The 20,900-nt window shown below is 36.2% G+C and overlaps 1 protein-coding gene across 1 annotated transcript in view; it reads left to right on the top strand.

Annotated features, from left to right (window-relative positions):
- The first annotated feature begins 3,131 nt into the window (after positions 1-3,131).
- LOC116993638 (apolipoprotein B-100-like) overlaps positions 3,132-20,900 on the top strand; it is a 35,138-nt gene continuing 17,369 nt past the window's right edge. Inside the window, 21 exon segments of the mRNA XM_033054470.1 lie at positions 3,132-3,221; positions 4,581-4,619; positions 7,247-7,362; positions 8,219-8,364; positions 9,379-9,532; positions 9,718-9,873; positions 10,859-10,983; positions 11,180-11,265; positions 11,998-12,217; positions 12,903-13,130; positions 13,301-13,418; positions 13,575-13,721; positions 15,075-15,286; positions 15,624-15,831; positions 15,834-15,863; positions 16,405-16,581; positions 16,872-17,063; positions 17,803-17,970; positions 19,154-19,365; positions 19,888-20,070; positions 20,288-20,409. Coding sequence (XP_032910361.1) covers positions 3,164-3,221; positions 4,581-4,619; positions 7,247-7,362; positions 8,219-8,364; positions 9,379-9,532; positions 9,718-9,873; positions 10,859-10,983; positions 11,180-11,265; positions 11,998-12,217; positions 12,903-13,130; positions 13,301-13,418; positions 13,575-13,721; positions 15,075-15,286; positions 15,624-15,831; positions 15,834-15,863; positions 16,405-16,581; positions 16,872-17,063; positions 17,803-17,970; positions 19,154-19,365; positions 19,888-20,070; positions 20,288-20,409 — 3,097 coding nt within the window. The 5' untranslated portion in view covers positions 3,132-3,163.

Here is a 20,900-nt window from a genome sequence, read left to right as displayed (position 1 = left end):
AAAAATAAAGTGTAAATGCACAATGTGTTTTAGAAACAAAATTTAAACCCAAATCAGTTTAATAGGCTCAGTTAGAATGTTAAATGGGTTCTTTATTCAATTCTATACATTTAACAATTCCTCAATTGCTGAGGCTTGTACACCTGTGATATACACACACAAATTATCTCTCTGTATAAAATTAATTCAGCATATCAGAAGTATTGTCCTGCTTCCTGCATTTCCCAAGACCACAGATTCAGTCCATATGCAGTATGTCTGATGGATGCACAAGCAATGGGCTTTGTGACCCAGAGGAATTGTGATGAAAAGGAGAGAAATAAAACCCAAGGGGAACAAGTGATGCTCAATGCAATTTCTCCCCACACCCTGACCAATGCCCAGCCCATCCCTGAGCAGGGATTGGCAGCTCCCAGCCAACTCCCCCCAGTTTATGCAGCAGGCATGACGTTCCTTGGTATGGAATATCCCTTTGGCCAGTTTGGGACAGCTGTCCTGGCCATGCTCCCTCACAGGTTCTTGTGAACCTCCTCACTGGCAGAGCATGGGAAACTGAAAAGTCCTTGACTTTGGGTAAACACTACTGAGCAACAAGCACAACTTCAGTGAGTTGTTAACATTATTCTCATGCTGAATCCAAACCATGGCACTGCACCAGATACTAAAGAAGAAAATTAACTCTATCCCAGCCAAAACCAGGACACTAGGTAATGCAGCAGTATAAAACTGTCACAGCAGATTGGTGCACTCATTGCCTGCATGCTTATGGGCTGAGTCATAACTTCTGTAACCTTTTCATAGTCATGCAACATGATATTAATACAGTCAGGTTCAGCTTCAGTCTAAACAATCACGTGAAGGCAGTGAGGAGAGACAGGCAAAATAGGGAAATAGCTAACTCTGAATGCTGGACATTCTATTTATCTGCAGTGCTACAGTGAGCAAGTAAATAGATTTTAGGAAATAGTCAAAGCCTTTATGTTTGCATGTAGAAATAAGTCAAATACTATGAACAAAGTGCTATCTTTGTGCAGTCTCTTTGGTACAATCATACTAAGAAAAAGTCATTTTTACACATCACAGCACATATTAGGGCAGTTATGGACACAAAAGTAAATAAAAAATGTTGCTTTTTGGAAGTAAAAATAAAAGTCTGTATTGATTTATTGTATTTGTGATGGGTATAAGCCAAGGACAGAAACCAGAATGGTAAAATCAAACATGCTTTCCTTCTGGTGTCTCCAACACCAATGAATCCATGAAAGGACTTTTTGCAGGAAATGTCTATGAAATGGCATACTTTTGTTAATGTCATCAGAAAAAATCCTGATTACAAGAAGGATGCCTCTGTTATTGGAAAATACAAGCCATCATACATCAATGGTTACCATTTGGCTGAGCTGATGTTAGGATTTACATGATCTCAGTGCACCCTGGGAAATGTAATCCAGCTATTAAGTCCAAGAGAGAAAGGGTATGAAGAAATATGAGACTTTAAAGATAACTACCATGATGTATGGTAAAATAGTAACATTGCAGGGTCATAGAAATTACTGCTTAGCTAAGCCAAAATTTGATTTTTGATTCCACAAGCTAAGGAAAAACATTTAAATATGTGAATGTCATAACATTTCAATTAAATCAGATATATAAAAATTAAATTTACTGAACAAAATGTTCTTAAATATTTCCATAGTCAATTTTTTTACTGCAGTTAACTTTGACAAATATGAATAGAGAAAGAATTCAAACTACTAGAATTTCTCATGGCATAAACCCTATCTTTTTGCCAATACACATAATCTTAAAAAGGAGGGGTTGTTTGCATTTAACCAGGATTCTCTTCTTCATAGTTTTATCTTCTTCATTCAGATAAAATTTATTATCTCTTTTTCATATTTTTGCTGTTATCAGCAAACAAAAATTGAATCTAAAAGAATTATACAGAGCTTACTTTCAACATAGGCACGACCTGTTTTACCTGAATATTGTAAGTCAAAGTAAAATATTTTTAAGAGGCATATGACAAATTTTGTTCCAAAGAAAAAAAACTTTCCTCCCAGTAGTTGCCCAATATTCTCATTTTCTCAAGTACTTATATTCTTGAGATTCTCAGCATCTGTACTAAAGCACAATGCAGTGATAATTTCTTCCATCTCCAATTTATGTATCGTAATCACTTGTGCAGATGTGGTACATTTATTCTAATACATTGTTAGAGTCTCTAGTTGGGGGATTTTACTCTTAAGACTCTGCTTAAGGAAAAGACCAGTGTACTGGAAGAGGGACTTATCTCCAGCTCATTCTTCAGATAAGGCTGGGGGCAGCATGCCAGTGTTTGTGGGACCGTGTCCAGCCACAGTCCTTTGATCTGCCCTCTCAGAGGCAGGGCATGGGGAGACATGCAGAGACACAAGAGTTGTAGATATGTTACAAACAGTGGATGCACCTGAGAATAAACACATAGGAATTGGAGCTTCTCCCCTGAAAAGGTGGCAGCACCAGAAGCACAACTCAAGTGCATCTACACCAATGCACACAGCGCGGATGTCAAACAGGAGGAGCCGGAGCTGTTGTGCAGCAGGGATTCTATGATACAGTGAACATCATGGGAACATGGTGGGATGACTTGAATTACTGGACCCACACAGTGGAGGGCTCTAAACTCTTCAGAAAGGGCAGGCAAGGTAGAAGAGGCACTTGGGTAGCCCCATATTTTGGGAGTGTTTGGGTTCCTCATGAAATCATAGAGTTCGCAAAATGACAGTTTTCGATTCTCAGAGTAGGAAGGATGGGGAGCCAGCAAGAATGCTCACTGAGCCATTGTCAATCATTTATGAACAGTCCTGACTAAATGGAGAATCCCCAGTTTACTAGAGGTTAGCTCAATGATCTTAGAGGTTTTTTCCAACCTAAATATTCTGTGACTATCAGTAACCAAAACAGGGCATGGTGTGGAGCGCAGTGAGGATCTGGGACTCTCACCTTTGCACCTTTGGCAATTTGCTCTGAGCTTTCTAAACTGACTCAGCTGCTTGCTACAGACTATATAAATGGAGGTCCAAGTCAGAAGGCTCACTCTCCCTCTGAGGCAGCAGGGAAGACTTGAAGAGGGAAGAACAAAGAGGAAAAGCAAGGGCGGCAAGAGGGACCGGGGCTCACCATGGGCCCTGTGCAGCTCTTGCTGCTCTCCCTGCTGCTCAGCAGTGGTGTTCTCACACGTAAGTACTCTCATGTCACTGCCCTTTACTGCTTTATTTATGAGCCCATTAAAAAAACAATATTGAAAAAAAAATCAAAAGGACCATGGCTTACAGAATTAGAAAGGCTCAGTGTGGCAAAGATATAATTTCTTCCCTTCATAGAAATGGGCAGTCATAGGAGGATCCTCCCAGTGTAGAAAAGTCATGAATATTGCTGGTGGCTTTTGAAGAGATTTAATGTATTTTGCAGCTTGTAAGGCATTCACTGTTTTCCTGTAGCATTGTCTTTTTAAACCCTCATGGAGCTGCTGTAGCTTGGAGATACCATGCAGACTTGGCCCAGCTGTTGCTAACCTATTTTGCAGCAAATGTGAAGAGAGAGAGCAGTGAAACAAATTATATTTGGCAGGCAATTTAAATTCAATTTTGTATTGAAGGCACACAGTCATCAGTAAAAGAAGTAGGCCAGTAGAGGGTTTTTTTCCTAAGATCAGAAAAGACAACTGAGATCAATATGATGCTATGGATTGTGAGCTATCCTTGCTTCCCAAGAAGTGGCTTTTCAGAATACAGATCTGTGGTGTTACCTGGGGCTTCAGGGAGCTTAAGGAGGAAAATGAATCTAGAGGTAGTTATGCAGGTCTGGTTTTATATGAAGATCTAATTCATCATTGTTCAACTAATCTATTGATCTATTCATCTTTGTTGAACTAATATTCTGTTCCTGACTGACATTACACAAATGTATTGCTATACAATGTATCTTGTATCTAACTATTATTAATAATTTTATTTTAATAGCAATAGTAGTATTTCTGATGCTATTGTTGTTACTGTGGCTAATGTTACAGTCTATTTCTATAGAGTGGTCTACTTAGAATTTCCAGAATGAAAACTTGGAAAGTGTGCAGAGAACGTTGTGAAAAGTGATGGCCTTTGTGTGTGATATCCCAAAGAATGACATAGCATCCAATAAATGCAAAAAATTTAGTAGATTATGTTTAATTTAATTTAATTTAATTTTGTTGTATTTAAATAGAGTCGTATGGAACTTATCTAAGACTGATTGGAGCAAATGATTCTTCTTAACTTGAATAGGCTTCCAACTAGCATTCTTTTCCTCCAAGGAATGAGCTCTCAATATTCAGAAAAGATTTATTGACAGAGAATTTTAGTATTAACCTTCAAAATTGTCCTTTTCTAAACATACTAAAAACAGAGTATAGGCATTCATTCATTTTGCAGTATTTTTGTGTGGTCAAATAAACTGTAATTAAAAAGTAAAATATTTAATATGGTACATTTCATCTGGTTTTGCAAACCTTTTTGTAAACAGCTTTTCCAGATTTTAATGTTGTTCGTTTGGGTTTTTTACAGAAGAAGAATCACCTGAAAGTGGAAATCCAGGATGTTCAAGTAAGTGATTTCTTGCATTTCCTTTTGTTATCCTATGTCATTATGTTAACTGAATACATCTTTCAAACCTGAGTTTTCCTAATATTTGCTTCTGAAATAACATCAGTGAAAGTGATGGTGATATTCTTAAGTCCTTCCTGCCATTTAGTTTAAGTATTCAATTATCCATTAATTTTAAAACTTCCCTAAGATTGGACAAGCTGATGTTAAGTTTCTGAACTTTGTTAAAGTTCCCAGTGATAAACTACTTTCCATTGAGTGTGTAGATTTGTTGCTTGGTTGAGCTTTTAAATTTTATTTCTTAATTGTTAGATGCAAATTCCTTAATCTAGAAATCCTTGGTTACCAAATGTGAAGTTTTAACAGTGAGGTTATGTACACTACACTTCAGTGTGGACTGAATCTCACATTTTATTTACTCTTCACAGCTGCTGCTAAGCCCACAGAATTGCATTTAGCTATCTAACTAAATACCTGTAGAATAAATCATCAACTCTGTCAGCAAGGACAGCAATTTCTTTAAACAAGGCAAGAGTCAGGAAATGCTGACTTTATGCACTATCTTCCTAATGAACTCTGACTGGCCCTGACTGCTCGGTTAGATACATAATGTTCCACCACAGGGTCAAAGTTCCCGATGAGTTTATTTGTTCTTAGTCTTCAGGCTTTTTTTGTTTCCTTTGTCGGGTGCTTTAGCACCATCTCCAGGCAATTTGGGTTACTTCAGATGCCTGGACACCTCAAAGACTGCTGGTTTTCATGGCCAATTTGTTTATTTTTTGGATACACTTACTTATTTGTTATTTGTATTTCTAAGATTATCATTTCTTTATTATTTTTTCATTGAATTATGTTTAAAAGCAGGATATGAAGCAATAATTTTCACTTTATCAATGTAGATACTGTTGCAAATTTTTCTGAGTACAGTTATAGACCAGGATAGCCAAAAGTGACAGGGTTAGTGATGAACCTTTTAATAGCAGCTAATTTTAAGGTTAAATGGATAATTTAAATTTTCAAAATTTTTTAAGATGTTGATTATTGTATGACAGTTAGTCATTATTGCAATAATTCTGTTTGGCAATTTCATGAAAATAATCTCTGCTAAAACGTTATTAAAGTATATAAAGCTTATAAGAGGGATTAGTGCAGTGAGGAAATAAGAGATTTATAGTGCTAATTTGTTGTCCTCCCTCTATATGACATGGTGTGACATAAGGAGCAATGTTAACCTTGCCATTGGCTTCTGACATGACAAAAATTTGGTAAAAGAAGTGTAAAGCTGAATTCCTGCAGGCATAGGCAGACAAAGTCATACAAATTTGATGGTGGTAATTTGGGTTTACAAGGTGATTACCTATCTTTTTTCTTTTTTTTTTAATAAAAGTAGATCAGAACTGTATATGGTCACAAATGACCACAGAGGAGCAATTTAGGAAATTGCCTTTCATTCAGGATCACAACAGAATCAGTCCCAGTGAGTTGCTCAGACTAAACCAAACAGTAATTTCTGCTTCAGATCGATTTAGGCTGTTCCAACACAGACACTTCAAGTGTCTGATCATCATCTTTATTTTAAAACAACAGCTGCAGTTTTAGTGGGAGTGAATTGTGGTTGAGGATATTGTTTGACTTATGTTACTCATTCCAGACACCAAAGGAATATCTTATATCCCTGTATTTGACACAGAGACTATTTTTTTCTTTATATTTCTATTACTACATTCATTCCTGCTTGCAGGGTTTAAAGTTACAGATGATTGGGTCTGAAGGCAACAGGGAGAGGTTAAATATAGGTGAAATCCATTCTTTTGAGGAAGCCTATTAGGTTTTAGTGCTCCTTTGATAGAAAGAGAAACACCTCTGGAAATACTCCCTTCTGTAATAATCTTAGTCTTAATTTAGTGCTTTTCCCTTGTTTTGGATGTCCTTCATGTAACTGAAACTTATGTCTTTTAAAAATAATCTACCCTAGTAAAATTTTCTGATCTTATAAGTGAATTAGAGTAAATCACATTTCAGAGATTCTGGGGCAGAAAGATCCTCCATAAATTCAGGTGAAATTGTATTGAGGAGTGGTAGTTTTGGTGTTCTGTCTATTTCTATGGTTTTTTGTTTTCAGTCATGTGACTGGTAGAGCATCTCCTTGTATTTGCATTATGATGGAAAAAGGTGAAAGGGATCTTATTGCCAATTTGAAAATTACAACTTGATTGGCTCAATTTAAAAGCCCTATGGCTTTTTAAAGCCATAATAATTTTTAATAATTAATATTTTAAAATAATTTTTTAAACAGTTTCATACTTTAGGTTTTCTCCTGTTTTCCTCAACTGCTTTTTGCCCACGATTTGCAGGACAGGTGGGGGTCAGACTGCCAGATCCCGTCTGAGCAGTGAACCCCAAAACTTATGCTGCTCCCACAAGTTTTGTCCTATCCTTCAGAAAGTATCCAACATCACTTCTTTCTCTGAAAGATATTCTCCAAAAGGAAATAGTGGGAGCATGGGTCTTCAGGCTTCCTTTTTCTGGCATTCATTTTAGTTACACAAGACTAAGCACAGACTGCAAGGATTACATTTGTATATCCTACCCAGGTCATAAACCCACTCTCATTTTCCCTTTTGCAGAGGATGCAACCAGATTTAAACCCCTCAGAAAATATGTTTATTCATATGAAGCAGAGACATCAAGTGGGGTCACAGGAACAACAGATTCTCGAAGCGGTTCAAAGATCACTTGCAAGGTAGGCAAAGAGGAATAAATACACCCAGCTGGGGACTGTGTACTTAACAACAGGGGAGCTGGCAGCTGGGGAGCATCCTTCAATGATTTTCCAAATAACATCATCCTTTTGAAGGGCAGATATTGAGAATCATGAAGACTAACTCCTCCCTGTTCTAGACAGAGGATGCTGAGGATGGCAGAGGTCCTTCTTATCTCTGTGCCCATGCATTTCAATCCCAGTCTGGATGTACTTTTGCATGATAAAGGGACAAGACCTGGTACTTCAGTTTTCCTTAGCTCCCCAGCCCAGTCTACCAATGCCCATCAAAAATTCTAGAAGCTGAATTCAAATAACTCACTGATGCCATGAAGATTATATGAGAGCCTGCAGATGGTAACTCAAGGCAATACCAGGCCTGTGGGAGTAAAAGGTCCCATAGAGAATTTAACTACCCAACGCCACCTTATCTTGCCCAAAACTTTCTCAACATTATGTCAGTTTTGAGGGCTTTTTTTCCCTGAAGTGGAATCACTGGGAATTTTTTTTTTATTTAGCACGTACTGTTCTGGTACAGTCTAAACACATTGATCAGTGTGATGACTCAAGTTTCATACAGTTCTAATACACAAAATTCCCAGAAACTAAGTTTCTCATTTAGGATGATCCATGCCATCAGCCAAGCAAATACTTGCCCATTATCTCCTTTGTGGAGTTACCTTAAGCTATTTAGAGCTCTTTGGAGTCTTTCCCAACTGCTGGTGGCTGGGTGATCCTGACACTTTACAAAACCCAAGGAATTTTCAAAGCAGTAACTGGGTGATCCTGGCAATGTGATAATGCTAAAAAGAATAACATATAATATTTGTGTTTTCAGGTTGAGCTGGAGGTACCCCAGCTGTGCCGCTTCATCCTGAGGACAATGCACTGCTCCCTGAGGGAGACCTTTGGTGTTGACGCTGAGGGAAGGACTATTCTGAAAAAGTCCAAGAACTCTGAGGAATTTGCAAATGCCATGTCCAAGTAAGCAATATCAATTAACATCAATACTTAGGACCTCACATGGAACAGGCTACAGAATAAAAAGTCCACCTGATTATGTTTTTCTAGGCATGGAACATGTTTCATGATAATATCGTAGATTTATAAGCTGTTCCACAGCAAAACTCTCCCTGATACACTTTAGGGTTAACATAGTTCTCAATTGCCAGTAGGGAAGGGAATTTTACATGCAACATTTTCACCTGGAATGGTTCCTTCATTTCGGTCATCTACATTGGGAAGTTGTTGGGTAATGCCCTGAAAGATTATTGCAAATGTAATTATTGTTCCTTCTTGTAAGCACATTCTCAAATGGCTGCACTCAACTGGTTTAAGATAATTTTCCTTTGCTAACAGACTGTGCAATAGAAAGGCATTTGAGACTGAAGTCCAGATTTCCAATCCCAAGTTCTAAGGGCCTGTGTAGCTAATCTTTTCCTTACTTATCCACTTTTGTAACTAATTTCTTCTACTCCCTCCACCCAGCTAGTTTCTAGTGCTTGTCAGTGCATAATTTGGTCATGCAGCTTCATGCTTCATTCAGTGCCTCAGTAGTCATCTTCTCTCACAAGCTGTAGATCTCAAACCACCTAAAGTCAGTGTTAAAATATGTTCAGAAAACAATTAAGGTTTTGTTTAAAGACTCCAACTAGTAGAGAATCCTTCCCATCATTTCGTAGCCTACAGCAGTAGTTAATAATTACCTCATTCCAAAAATTCATTTATCTCCTCTCCCAATTTATGCAATTCCAACTTTCAACCATTGCTCTTGGTATTTGCTTGCCCTTTGATGATGTAATCTGGTGAAATCAAAATGTCCTTGGTTAGAATTTTACTGCTTTACAAGTAATACTTTCTGTTAGTAAGCAGAGAATAGTAAATAATGATAGACCAAGATAAACACAATGCTTTATCTCTAGCCCAGCAGGTTATTGATAACATGTTCTGTGTGACTTTAATATGAATTCATACTAATGTTGTTTTTCTGGGGGGCAGGAATGAGCTCAAATTCAGCATTCAGGATGGAACAAAAGTCAAGCTGTATCCAGAGAAGGATGAGCCTCTGAATGTACTGAATCTCAAGAGAGGTATCATCTCAGCTCTCCTTGTGCCAACAGAAACAGTGGAAAACGTGAAAACAATTCCAATGGTAGGTCTCTTGAAAGCATCCATTTTACTGTGGTAACCAATGGAAGAAAGCTCTCCTAGACAGAGTTATTCCTGAACATAATTTTCAAAAGGCCTGGACATTGGGATCAGAAAGGGTGCCTTTCAAGTAGATCAGGAAATGTCTGACAATATGAGCAAAGACACTGACTTCTTTCTTCTTTCCAGGATACTGTGTATGGGAAGTGTGACAGTGAAGTTGAATTCAAATCCAGGAAAGGGAATGTTGCAGAAGATATTTCAATTACCAGGTACCTGAAAGGCTGTGACAACTTCAGTCCCATCAGAGATCATGTCAGCCCTATTGCCATTGTAAAAGGACTTGTAAGTATGCCATTAAAAATTATATAATGTAACATTTTTCACACCAGCACTTCAAATGATAAACAACCACTACCGTGACTATGTTTATTTTTTTTAAACATATTTTTATATGTTCCATTAGATCAGACTGCTTTATTGTTGGCTGTCAATAGAGAAAAATAGATGCAGAGCAAGAGAGTAATCACCTTCTTTCATGTTCTTATCTATTTTTAAGGACAGCTTTTCATATATGGAGTTAGTACTATGGATTATTCAATAACCCATCAGACCATAGCCAATATTTTAGTTTTGTGAGTCAAAATGTTCAAAATTCCAATTTTATCTAAAACGTGTAGTCCTCTAAGACTCTAAAGTGTATATGAGGTCCAGGAGGAGAGAGCTCTAGATGCCCTGAAGTAAGTGGTTTGACAAAATGTTCAGTCTGCCTATTAATCCACAATGATCAGATGCAGTTGCTTGCATTAATATTGTCATATTTCTTTCTGATATGATGGCACTCATGCTTTTGGGTGTTTTAACTAAAAAAAAATTAAAAACTGTTTCATATATGCTGAAAACACATTTTATAATTGCTGCCACTTCTACAGCTTTTTCTAGAAGTCTTCAAAATTTGTGTCATAAGACTGAAATTAAAGAGAACATCGCAGTTGTTACAAGGGGACAGAACTATTCCAAAAATTACAAATTGGTTTTATGAAGGAGCCTTTGTTGTAGGCAGCAGGAGATCAATCATGAAGTAACTGCTAACCCAAACACCTCAATAGGGCCTGAGGGAACATTTCAGTGGGATTTTTGCCTGAGAAGAGACTTAAGTCCAAAGATTGTTACTGGCACAATTTTGTCTTTGTGCAAGAGTGATTCCAGTTATGCACCTTCATTTCAATATGTAACTGTTAATTTTAGAGTAAAACTGTGTCAGCCTTTAAAATTATGATTGTTTCCTATTCTACTCAGGAAGCTGACTGCCAAACTATTTATTTTACAGAACAGCCCATTATCTAGCCTTCTGAAGAGCACTCAGTTCTGTCATTACAATATTGATGCAAAGAAAAGGCACATAAGAGATGCTGTCTGCAGTGAAAAACACCTGTTTCTGCCTTCCTCATACAAGTAGGTTGCTCACTATTTATCATTATTTATCATTACTCTTGATTTATAAATATCCATTTAAAATGTTGTTGTATCACATTCTGCCCCGACTTCATCCCTAAGTAGACATTTTATTTTTAAGAAGAAGGAGGTATGTCAAAACCTTGTAAAGGCACTTGGACTTAACTAAACCACTGAACTTTTCTTTTTTTCCTAGAAATCGCTATGGCATCATGACAGAGGTCAACCAGACTCTGAGGCTCGAAGATACCCCAAAGATCACTAACAAAAATTTTGATGGAGGTATAGCTTCAGTTTTCAATATTACAAATACAGAGACAAAATATAAATATGGGGAAAATGCTTTTAAAAGTGAATTATAAAGATGAGGAAACCAAATATATTCATCATTTTAAATAAAATTTGATCAGCTTAGTAAGGAAAAGTTTGAGTATAAAATGGGAAAACCTAAGAAGTTTATAAACGCCACTAATTTGAAATAATCTTTGTGTTTTCATTTTAATTTTAAAAGTGTTCTTCATAATTGAAAATGTATAATTTTGCTTGAAAAGTAATTTTAATATTGTTGGAAATTAGTTTAATGAACCCTTTTCAGCTACCCATAATTTCTTATGCATCTTTTAGCTCCAGTGCCAAATGTAAACAATCCATTATTACTATATATTTTGTTCTGAAACATAATTTTCTGGCCTACAGTTGTTAATCCCAGTCATAAAATATTTCTTATAGCATGCATTTATTAAAAGTTGGAAAAGCAAATTGTGCTAATATGAGGGTATTAAGGAATAATCTTCAAGAAAATATAAAATAATATATGCAAATATTCAACTTTCAGGACAATTATATTAAATTCCACACCGTTAATTTTGTAAACTGTTCCGCTGTTAAACTTCAACAGTTATCACATGAAATATGATATGAAATATGCATTTATACTGAATGTATGACAGAAGATAAAAATTGACATAGGTCCCTGAAAAAGACATAAAAAATGCAATTTTTTCCAATTTCTAGATGCACTGGAAGAGAAGGGACTTGCCCTGGAAAGTACAGATGCCAAACTGCTCAGGCAGGGCGATGCTGTTCTGAAAACCCTGCAGGAAATGCAGAAACTCACAGCCTCCCAGGAGAACCAGCAGAGAGCAAGACTCTTTTACAGATTTGTTTCTGGGCTGAGAAGTTTACATAACAGCACTCTTGGCCCTCTTGTTCCAAAGATGATGGAAACCTCAAGGTATGTTTCAGCAGTTCACAGTGCAGGAACACCACACACCAATGCCATGGCAAAACCATGCTAGAGTTGATGGTTTGCTGCAAATGATTTTAAATTAGAGGTGTGGTAGATGTAAAGAGTGGCTTTCAGGAGGGTAAGTGTTATGAGAGCTATACAGACAGGGAAATAAAGATGGGAGTGTCAAGACAACTGTGTTCTTGACACAATCCTTTGGATGTGTTTTTATAGCCAAATATCCTTCATGCAGCTTTGCTCAAGGACAATGGCTGTAATTCCAAGCTCCCAAGTGTGACTTACAGCAAGAACAGTTTTGAGTGTGAGACTTTGACAGACATGGAAGACTGTTATTGTTCAGTCTGACCCTGCCCTCCACTCCACACCCTCACTCTTTTTTCCAAGCTGGACTTGAGCCAGTTTGCATCTACTTTATGTCCTCCATCTGTAAAGGAACTAGAGCCTCTGTCTGGGTCAATATATTAGATGAGAATACTTAAAGTTATGGGAAAGTCTCTTGGGAAGGAAAAAATAGATATGTTCATGTAATGCTTTCAGTAACACAAAAGCTTACATCATTCATATTAAAACACCTTAATAAACCTGCCATATGTTTGTTTCAAACAGTCAACATGCAATGATAATAGCAAACAGGGAATTAATTAATAAAAGTCATCTCTTCTCCTTTCAGTTCCATCACTGTCCAGGCCCTGGCCCAGTGTGGGACTCCAGAGTGTTACAGTGCAATCCTCCAAATCCTGAGAACTGGAAACGTGAGTCCACTCGTGGCAGACCTGGTCACATACACCCTGGGACTGTTACCTTACCCAACTCCACAGAGAATACGGGAAATTCTCAACATGGCCCAGTATCAGCCAAGCAGAGCTTCATTTTATGGCTTGAGTCATGCTGTTACTAAGTAAGTAATGATAGTGTACAATCGTACAAAATTACAGTGCTTAGAGTAATCCCTAAGAGTGTTCACTTTTGGAGGATATTTTTATTTTTGTGTATTTGCTCTTTAGGAATAAAATATAGACATTTCTCAATTTTCTCTTCTGTTTCTGACGTGTTTATCTATTTTTTTAGTTTCTACAATGAGAAGAAGATTGTGACAGAGGAAATAAGAGATGTTGCAGACTTCATGGTATCACTGCTTGGCACTGATTGTTCTGGGGAAGATGAACTCACATACCTCACACTTCGGGTACTTTTATTGCCTTCTTTCCTTATGCAGGCTATTTATATTATATTATATTATATTATATTATATTATATTATATTATATTATCACATATATTACTCTACTACTCTTGGTGGAGAGGAAATTTTAATCATCTTTCTGTGTTTTCATCACTGCCAGGCTATTGGAAACATGGGTGCAGTAATGGAGAAAGCTAAACCCAGTGTGAAATCCTCTCTGAAGACATGTATCAGAAATGAAGCTGCATCACTTTCAGTCCAGAAAGCAGCCATCCAGGCATTCAGGAAAATGACAATTACTGAAGAGGTAAATTGGTGGCGAGAACCGGGATAAACTGTTCTCAGTTCACCTTGACTTTTCTCAGGAGTTACTATTGCCATTATTTCAGTTCTGTTATCTCCCTTAGTTTCCATACACATAGCTGGGAAGCCTCCTGGCTTAGTGGATGTTACTCTTTTGAGATGCAGTTTCTTTTTATTGATAGACTCAGTTTAAATTGGAAGTTTGGACCTGTTCCTTTTAGTGTCATAAATGGAGTTCTGCTTATTTAAAGGTGGTGTTAACTAATGAATTACCCCAGATTTAAATATATTTAACTAAGAAAAAATCATGTCCCTATTTTATATTGGCATTTTGTTGTCACTGTTAACAGTACTGGGTAGATGTATGTTTACAATGCAGTGACATTACAGCATCTCTTGCAGAATATGTATCATTACAGAGCATTTCTGCTCAGTATGGTGAGATAATTTCAACATTAAAAAATTCCTTCTCTAAAACTCATATCTTTAGATTCAGTTTAATACATTTAATTTTTTTAATTATTACTTAGTTTTAAACTACGTTTTTAGTTTTCCTGCAGCAGTAGCTTTTGATCACCTTTTTTTCGTGAACTGAATTATCTTTTTTCCAAATTTTTACAATTTGCCTGTACATATGATTCCCATTAATCAAAAATCATAATTCTTAAGTAAAAATGTAACCTGTACGAATAAGATTAAAAAAAAAAAAAAGACAGACCAAAAAAAGATAAGGAAAAAAAAAAGAGAGGAAGAAATAAATTTAAAATATTTAAAAATGAAGGGTAGGAGAGACTATTTACAAGATCATTCAGAACAAGGGGGCATGGGTTCAAATCAAAAGAGAGTAGGTTTATATCAGACATTGGAAATAAACTCTTTACTGTGAGGGTGGTGAGGCCCTGGCACGGGTTGCTCAGAGAAGATGTGGATGTCTCATCTCTGGAAGTGTCCCAGGCCAATTTGGATGGGGCTTTCAGCAGCCTGGTCCAGTGAAAGGTGTTCCTGTCCATGGCAGAGGAATTGGACCTAGATGGTCTTTAAGGTCCCTTCCAACACAAACAATTCTATGATCCTCTGATTCTATGAAAATCAGTTTTAATAAAGCCATAATTTCTGTGATGATTTCTAGCAAAAGAAACTTTAGCAAAATGTCTTTAAAGTAAGCTGTTGTGATAGTCTGTAGAAATAAGGTACAAAAATAAGTATGCAGTCACTGAAGTCTTGGACTCAATGATCTTTATGAATGCTTTCCAAATAAGAATATTGCATGATTATTTCACCCTATATAATCCCAAAAGGGTTTAGCAATATCATCTATGATTAGTTCATCAATACAAACCTTTCTCTATTTATACAGGATCGTTCAGCACTTCTCAAAACATTCCAAGAGTCGGATGCACCCACAGACAAGCGTATAGCATCCTATCTCCTAGTGATGAAAAATCCTTCCCCAAGTGATCTCACCAAGATTTTGAGAGTCCTCACAAAGGAGAAGAGCGAGCAAGTGAAAAGCTTTGTTGCCTCACACATTGCCAACATCCTGGACTCTAAAGAGCTGGGCATTGAAGAGTAAGTGAAATTTACGTGTATATTGGTCTCATTGGAAGAAAAATGTTTTGACCATAGTTGTAGTAGAAGTTGTCTAGCAATGGAGATTTTGATTGGTTTTCCTATTAGTTTGAACAAGCACATCAGCAGAGTAAACTGGCTTTGTCAGAACAGTGCCAGATTATAGTTTTTCTCTTAAGTCTTATGTTTACTGTTAAATATGTGCAGAGAGCTATCCATTAGCAATCAGCACAGCTGTATGAATGTCTGTAAGTGCCATAAAAATTCCCTTAACTAAGACTAAATGAGTGTTTGGAATATGTACTAATCATATTTTAATTGCTATCATATTCCCTAGTCTAAAAAGCCAAGTTGAAGAAGCTCTGAAAGGAAATCAGCTCCCGACAGCCAAAGATTTCAGAAAATTCTCACAAAATTACCAGATTTCAGAAAGAGTTTCTGTACCTGGAATTGACCCCATCTCTGCCAAAGTAGAAGGAAATGTGATATTTGATCCAAGCAGCTATATTCCTAAAGAGACCATGCTGGAAACCACCCTGCGTATGCCTATGGATTCAGCCTAAACGATGTCTTTGAGGTACAACAATTATGAAAAACATTTGCTAGTATTCATCTGCTTTCTCTCTCATTTCTGTTTTCTCATAGCAACTTTCTGTGAATAATGTATTTTTTTACAAGCCTTGAGAGAAATCTAAAGATTACTGTGACTACAAGGGGACTTTGATTTGGTCTCAATGGGCTTTAGAGCAAGTCATCCATTATGTGATGTCACTTGCCACTGACTAGATGGACGACCCTGTTGAAGTTATTAAAGGGCTCAGGGTAAAATGAACCCATCTGTAACAAGTTGACTTTGTGCTAATGAATCATTACTAGCACACTGAAGTACTCATAGTAGATTTTAAGTGAGATACAATCTATACATAGGTTTTTTGTTGAACCTCACCACACCGATAAAATGAATTATAAGACATAGTGTTCCCTACCTTCCTTTAAGAGTCATGGGCTTCTAGGATACACTTTAAATGCATTTTCTACTCCTCAGAAAGTCTGTTGTAAAGTTGCAGAGAAAAGGGAACAACTGTCTCAGTAATACATTCTCCTTTCTGTCATTTCAGCTTGGCTTGGATGGAAAGGGATTTGAACCAACTCTGGAAGCGTTGTTTGGAGAAAAGGGATTTTTCCCAGACACTGCAACCAAGGCTTTGTATTGGGTTGATGGCAAAGTGCCAGAGCAGATTTCCAAGGCACTTTTTGACTATTTTGGTTACTCACAGGATGGCAAGCAGGATCAGGTACAGCTTGAAAATGTTCTCTGTGCAGCACAGCATTCTTATTTTTACACAGTAATTACAGCACTTACTGGTTTACTCTATACATTCCTTCTCCTCTCTGGTGAGATAAACAGGAATCCTTAATGTTACTTAACAACGTGGTTTCTTAATTGTATTTGGAGGGATCTTTGTCTGGAGAGAAATCTGTAAGTGCATGTGTGGAATAGCTGGCATTCACTGAGCACCTGTTCCAGATATATGACCTTACATACTTATAAAATTGTTTTATTGCTTTCTGGCTGAATTTTCAGGATATCATGAAAGGAATAATACTTAACCTTGAAAAACTGATAAAAGAATTGGGCAGCAAAGAAGCTCCGGAAGGAAGAGCATATCTGAGGATCCTGGGAGAAGAACTTGGGTACTTGAAACTCAATGATTTTAAACTGCTGGGAAGCTTGATTTTAAAAAGTGTTAAAACTCTCCAGACTGTTCCTGAAATGGTATGTTCTGATGCAGCAATGAGCATTATCAACTTATTTTTAAACCAGATTTTTTTAAAGCTTTAGATTGTATTTAACTAGTATGTAAAAATATTTGATGTCAGCATGAAAATAAAATTAATTAAAATAAAATATCCAGGTCTATGTTGAAGGACTCTGAGAAATCTATGAAGACTCCTCAGTAACCAAGTGGAGTCCTCCTGGAGGATTGGTGAGGGGAAGGAAAAAGGGAAAGTTCAGATCATATTGTATTATCAAGATATCTACTGGAACAATTCCCAAAACTTTAATACTGGCTACTAAGTTACATGACTGAATTTTTAATTATGGAAATAGGTGTTAATATTAAAAATTTCATCCTTGTCATGTTAAAAAGAAATTACATTTTAGGAATATTTGGTAATATCCTTCTTTAATTGAAGTAAAATAATGCTTTGCCATTGACTTTGGGGAAACCAGAATGTTACCTTTGTATGTGTGTGTTAAGGTAGATAACCTGTATGTATCAAGGCTGATAAAAAAATCTGATATTCATTCAACGTTCAGGTTTTGCTGACAGTCTTTAGTATATTTCTTGAAGCAATGAATCTGTGGAAGTTAGATCCTCTACTCTTATTTATACGAAATAAACCTTTGGATTATAGAGTTCCGATCATTCCCTGCTCAGTTTGAAAAGTGCAAAATATGCATATTCCAAAGTGTGGATTTGTTAGTGCTCATTTCCTTGTTTGATTCACAGATTGCACAAGCCATCTCAAAAGGTGTTGACAGGGATCTATTTGTCCACTACATATTCATGGACAATGAGTTTGAGCTTCCAACTGGAGCAGGTTTGCAGCTGAAGTTTGCCTTGTCTGGAATAGCAACACCTGGGGCAAGAGTAGCTGCAAAGCTTCATCAAAAAAGTGTAAGTCCCAATAGTTTTCTATATTTTTTCTCCTCCTAATAATTTATATTTTCATTTATGGATAAAACTGTAACACCAGAAACATTTTAAAGATTGCAAAATTTTCTCGATATTAAAAAACCCTAACTCATTAGAGGTCTTTGGTTAATTCGTGGAAGACATTAAGATTAGATTAAGAAGTAATGCATATAATAAATTATGAATGAGACATAATGAAAGTTATGAATTAAAAATGTTTCAATCACTTCTTCAAAATTAAAACATTTTGATCTGTTTCTTTCTGTCCCCCTGCACTTGAATTGCTGTGGTAAAAAAGCTACAGTATGTGAATTTGCTGTTCAAGCCAAAAAGTTAACAAAACATTTTGTTGTGGCCAATTCAAAAGGAAAAAATTTGATTAGCAATTAAAAGAAATATTGAAAATTGAGTCAAGTAAAATATTTTTTCACCTGAGAGGAAACATCCTAAAACTGTAGCAAGGAAAAAGCATATGGCATAAAATTAGCTATCCTCTTAAAATTAAAAAAAAAAAAAATTATTCCTTTTTACAGTTCTAATAACTACCTTGCTCTAACCTAGTCAATATTTCATAAGAATTTCTTAGTAGTTTCAGTTCATCTGAACTTTTAATTTTCTATCATATCCAAGACCTAAATAAAAAATAAGATCCTCAAATTTAGTACTTGTTGCCCTTTAATTAGCTTTGGAATATTTTCCAGAATTTTGCATTCTGTCCCTTCTTTTTTAATAGCCAAAGCAAAAGTTCAAAAATAAGCTGGTTTGTGTTAAGAGAAATTCAGCTCTTGGATCCATTTCTTTTTTGTCAAACAGTTTAATCATTATCTTTGAAAATTGCTATTTTTTTTCTAACAATGGAAAGCTGGCTCTTATCTTCAAATTTAAAAATACATGCAAGTAGTTCCATGTATAAGACCTTTCTGAAGCATGAGTATTTTTACATTAAAGTAGGTAGGGATCCTTGAGGTTATCATGTCACGGATTTTTATATTACAGTTGCCAATTTTATAGGCCATTTGATTATGTGATTTGGGAATCAGATTTTTTGAATAGCAAAATCAATTCTATAAAACCTCTGTATTATCAGGAGTGATATGGGTTTTTTGTATAACCAGCAAGAAGTGTATTGGGCAAATAAATACCCCATTTTGTTTTTATTAAATAGATGCAAGCAGATCTCATTGCTAAACCTTCAGTAGCAGTTGAGTTTGTGACACACCTGGGAATAAATGTGCCTGAATTTGCTGGAAGTGGTGTGGAGATGAATTCTAATATATTCCATGAATCTGGAATTGAAGCACATGTTAGTGTAAAGGCTGGACAATTGAAATTCAGCATTCCTGCTCCAAAGGGTCCAGTAAAACTCCTCAGTATCAGGTAATAAGAACTGAATGAGAACTTTCAAGGCTATGTTCTTCCTTCTCTTCTTAATTTTTATTGTGGTGGAATTGAAAGGGTGGGGCTGGCATGGAGAAATTTTCAGTTCAGAAAAATCCCAGGCATCATAAAACTGAAATAACTTCTTTTGTAAGACAAGTAAATATGCCAGATAAGTGATTACTTGGAGTCAATGCTTGCAAATTATTTGTCACTATTTTTAAAATTTTATACAAGACTCTTAAAATTTCCATTATTTTGTTTTCTTTCACATAAAATTATCATAATAGCAACACATATTTTAAATTTAAATTAAATGAGCTACTTATATTAATTTTAGAGAGAGCAAATGGCCCAATACACTAAATTATAATTATCAATAATAATACCTACATCATTTAAAGCCAGATATTATTTCAGTTAGCCCCTACATTAACAATCGAGTTTTATTCAGAAGTAATTGAGCTAATAGGACATGTGAGCACCTGTCATGGGAATAAATGACTGACTTTTCTTTTCCAGCAATACATTGCATTTGGTGTCTCCAGCCAAAACTGAAGAAATTCCAGCTGTGATAGAGAATCAAATATCCTCAACTTCTTGCAAGCCTTTCATTCCTGGTCTGAATTTCTGCACCAAAGTATTGTACTCTAATTCCACTGACACAGAGGCAGTTCCATATTTTCCCTTGGCTGGAGAATCCAGGTAAGTCACGTCAACTTAAACTACGTTTATGTTGTGCTAACTACCTTCCCTCTTAGTCTCCAGTATTATCTCACATCAAGTTTACCTTCAGAAATCCTTCAAAACTTGTTGGCAGCAGCAGCTCAGAATGAGAGCTGTTGAGAACTGTATGATTTCTTCTGTTTATGGTCATGGACAAAAAGTTTATTCACAAGGCATTTGTTTACTCTTTCTGTAGATTTGAGGTTGAATTAGTGTCCACAGGCGAAGTAAAGGAATATTCTGCAAGTGCAAACTACGAACTGCAGAGAGAGGGAAATGACCAGATAGACACCTTAAAGTTTGCTGTCCAGGCAGAAGGTAAGAGTCAAAAAAAATCCGTGTGGTTTTGCTCTGAATTGTCATTTGCCAGAAAAGGCATTTTTATTAATGAATCTTAATAGTATTCTTAACAGTATAAGATAGAATACCATTTTCACACCCAAACAGACCAACAATTTAATCACATTTCCTTTCAAATATGCAATCCCAGCACAAGATTTTCATGATGAGAGCTTGATTTTGTATTTTGCATTATTTTAATAAAAGTGTGATGTTGATGAATGGAAGCAAGGAAGAGGAGATATTCAGGGGGTCTATATAAGCAAGAGAAAAATATGTTTCTTCTGAAACATGGAATTAAAGCCTACAAAACATCTGTGGGATCATTTAAATAACAAAAGTATTGATGGGTTGGTGGGTCAGCCCATGGTGTGTTTAGAAGATGAAAAGAAAAAAGATGACCCACTTGCTAATCAGAGTCATCAGAAGTTTTGTTAGATCTTTAGTGGAATATAATTTTCAGCTGATCC

This window comes from Catharus ustulatus, chromosome 3 (assembly GCF_009819885.2).
Source record: "Catharus ustulatus isolate bCatUst1 chromosome 3, bCatUst1.pri.v2, whole genome shotgun sequence".
Taxonomy (NCBI): domain Eukaryota; kingdom Metazoa; phylum Chordata; class Aves; order Passeriformes; family Turdidae; genus Catharus; species Catharus ustulatus.
Note: the sequence above shows the minus strand (reverse complement) of the source record. Positions and strands in the feature narration are given on the sequence as shown.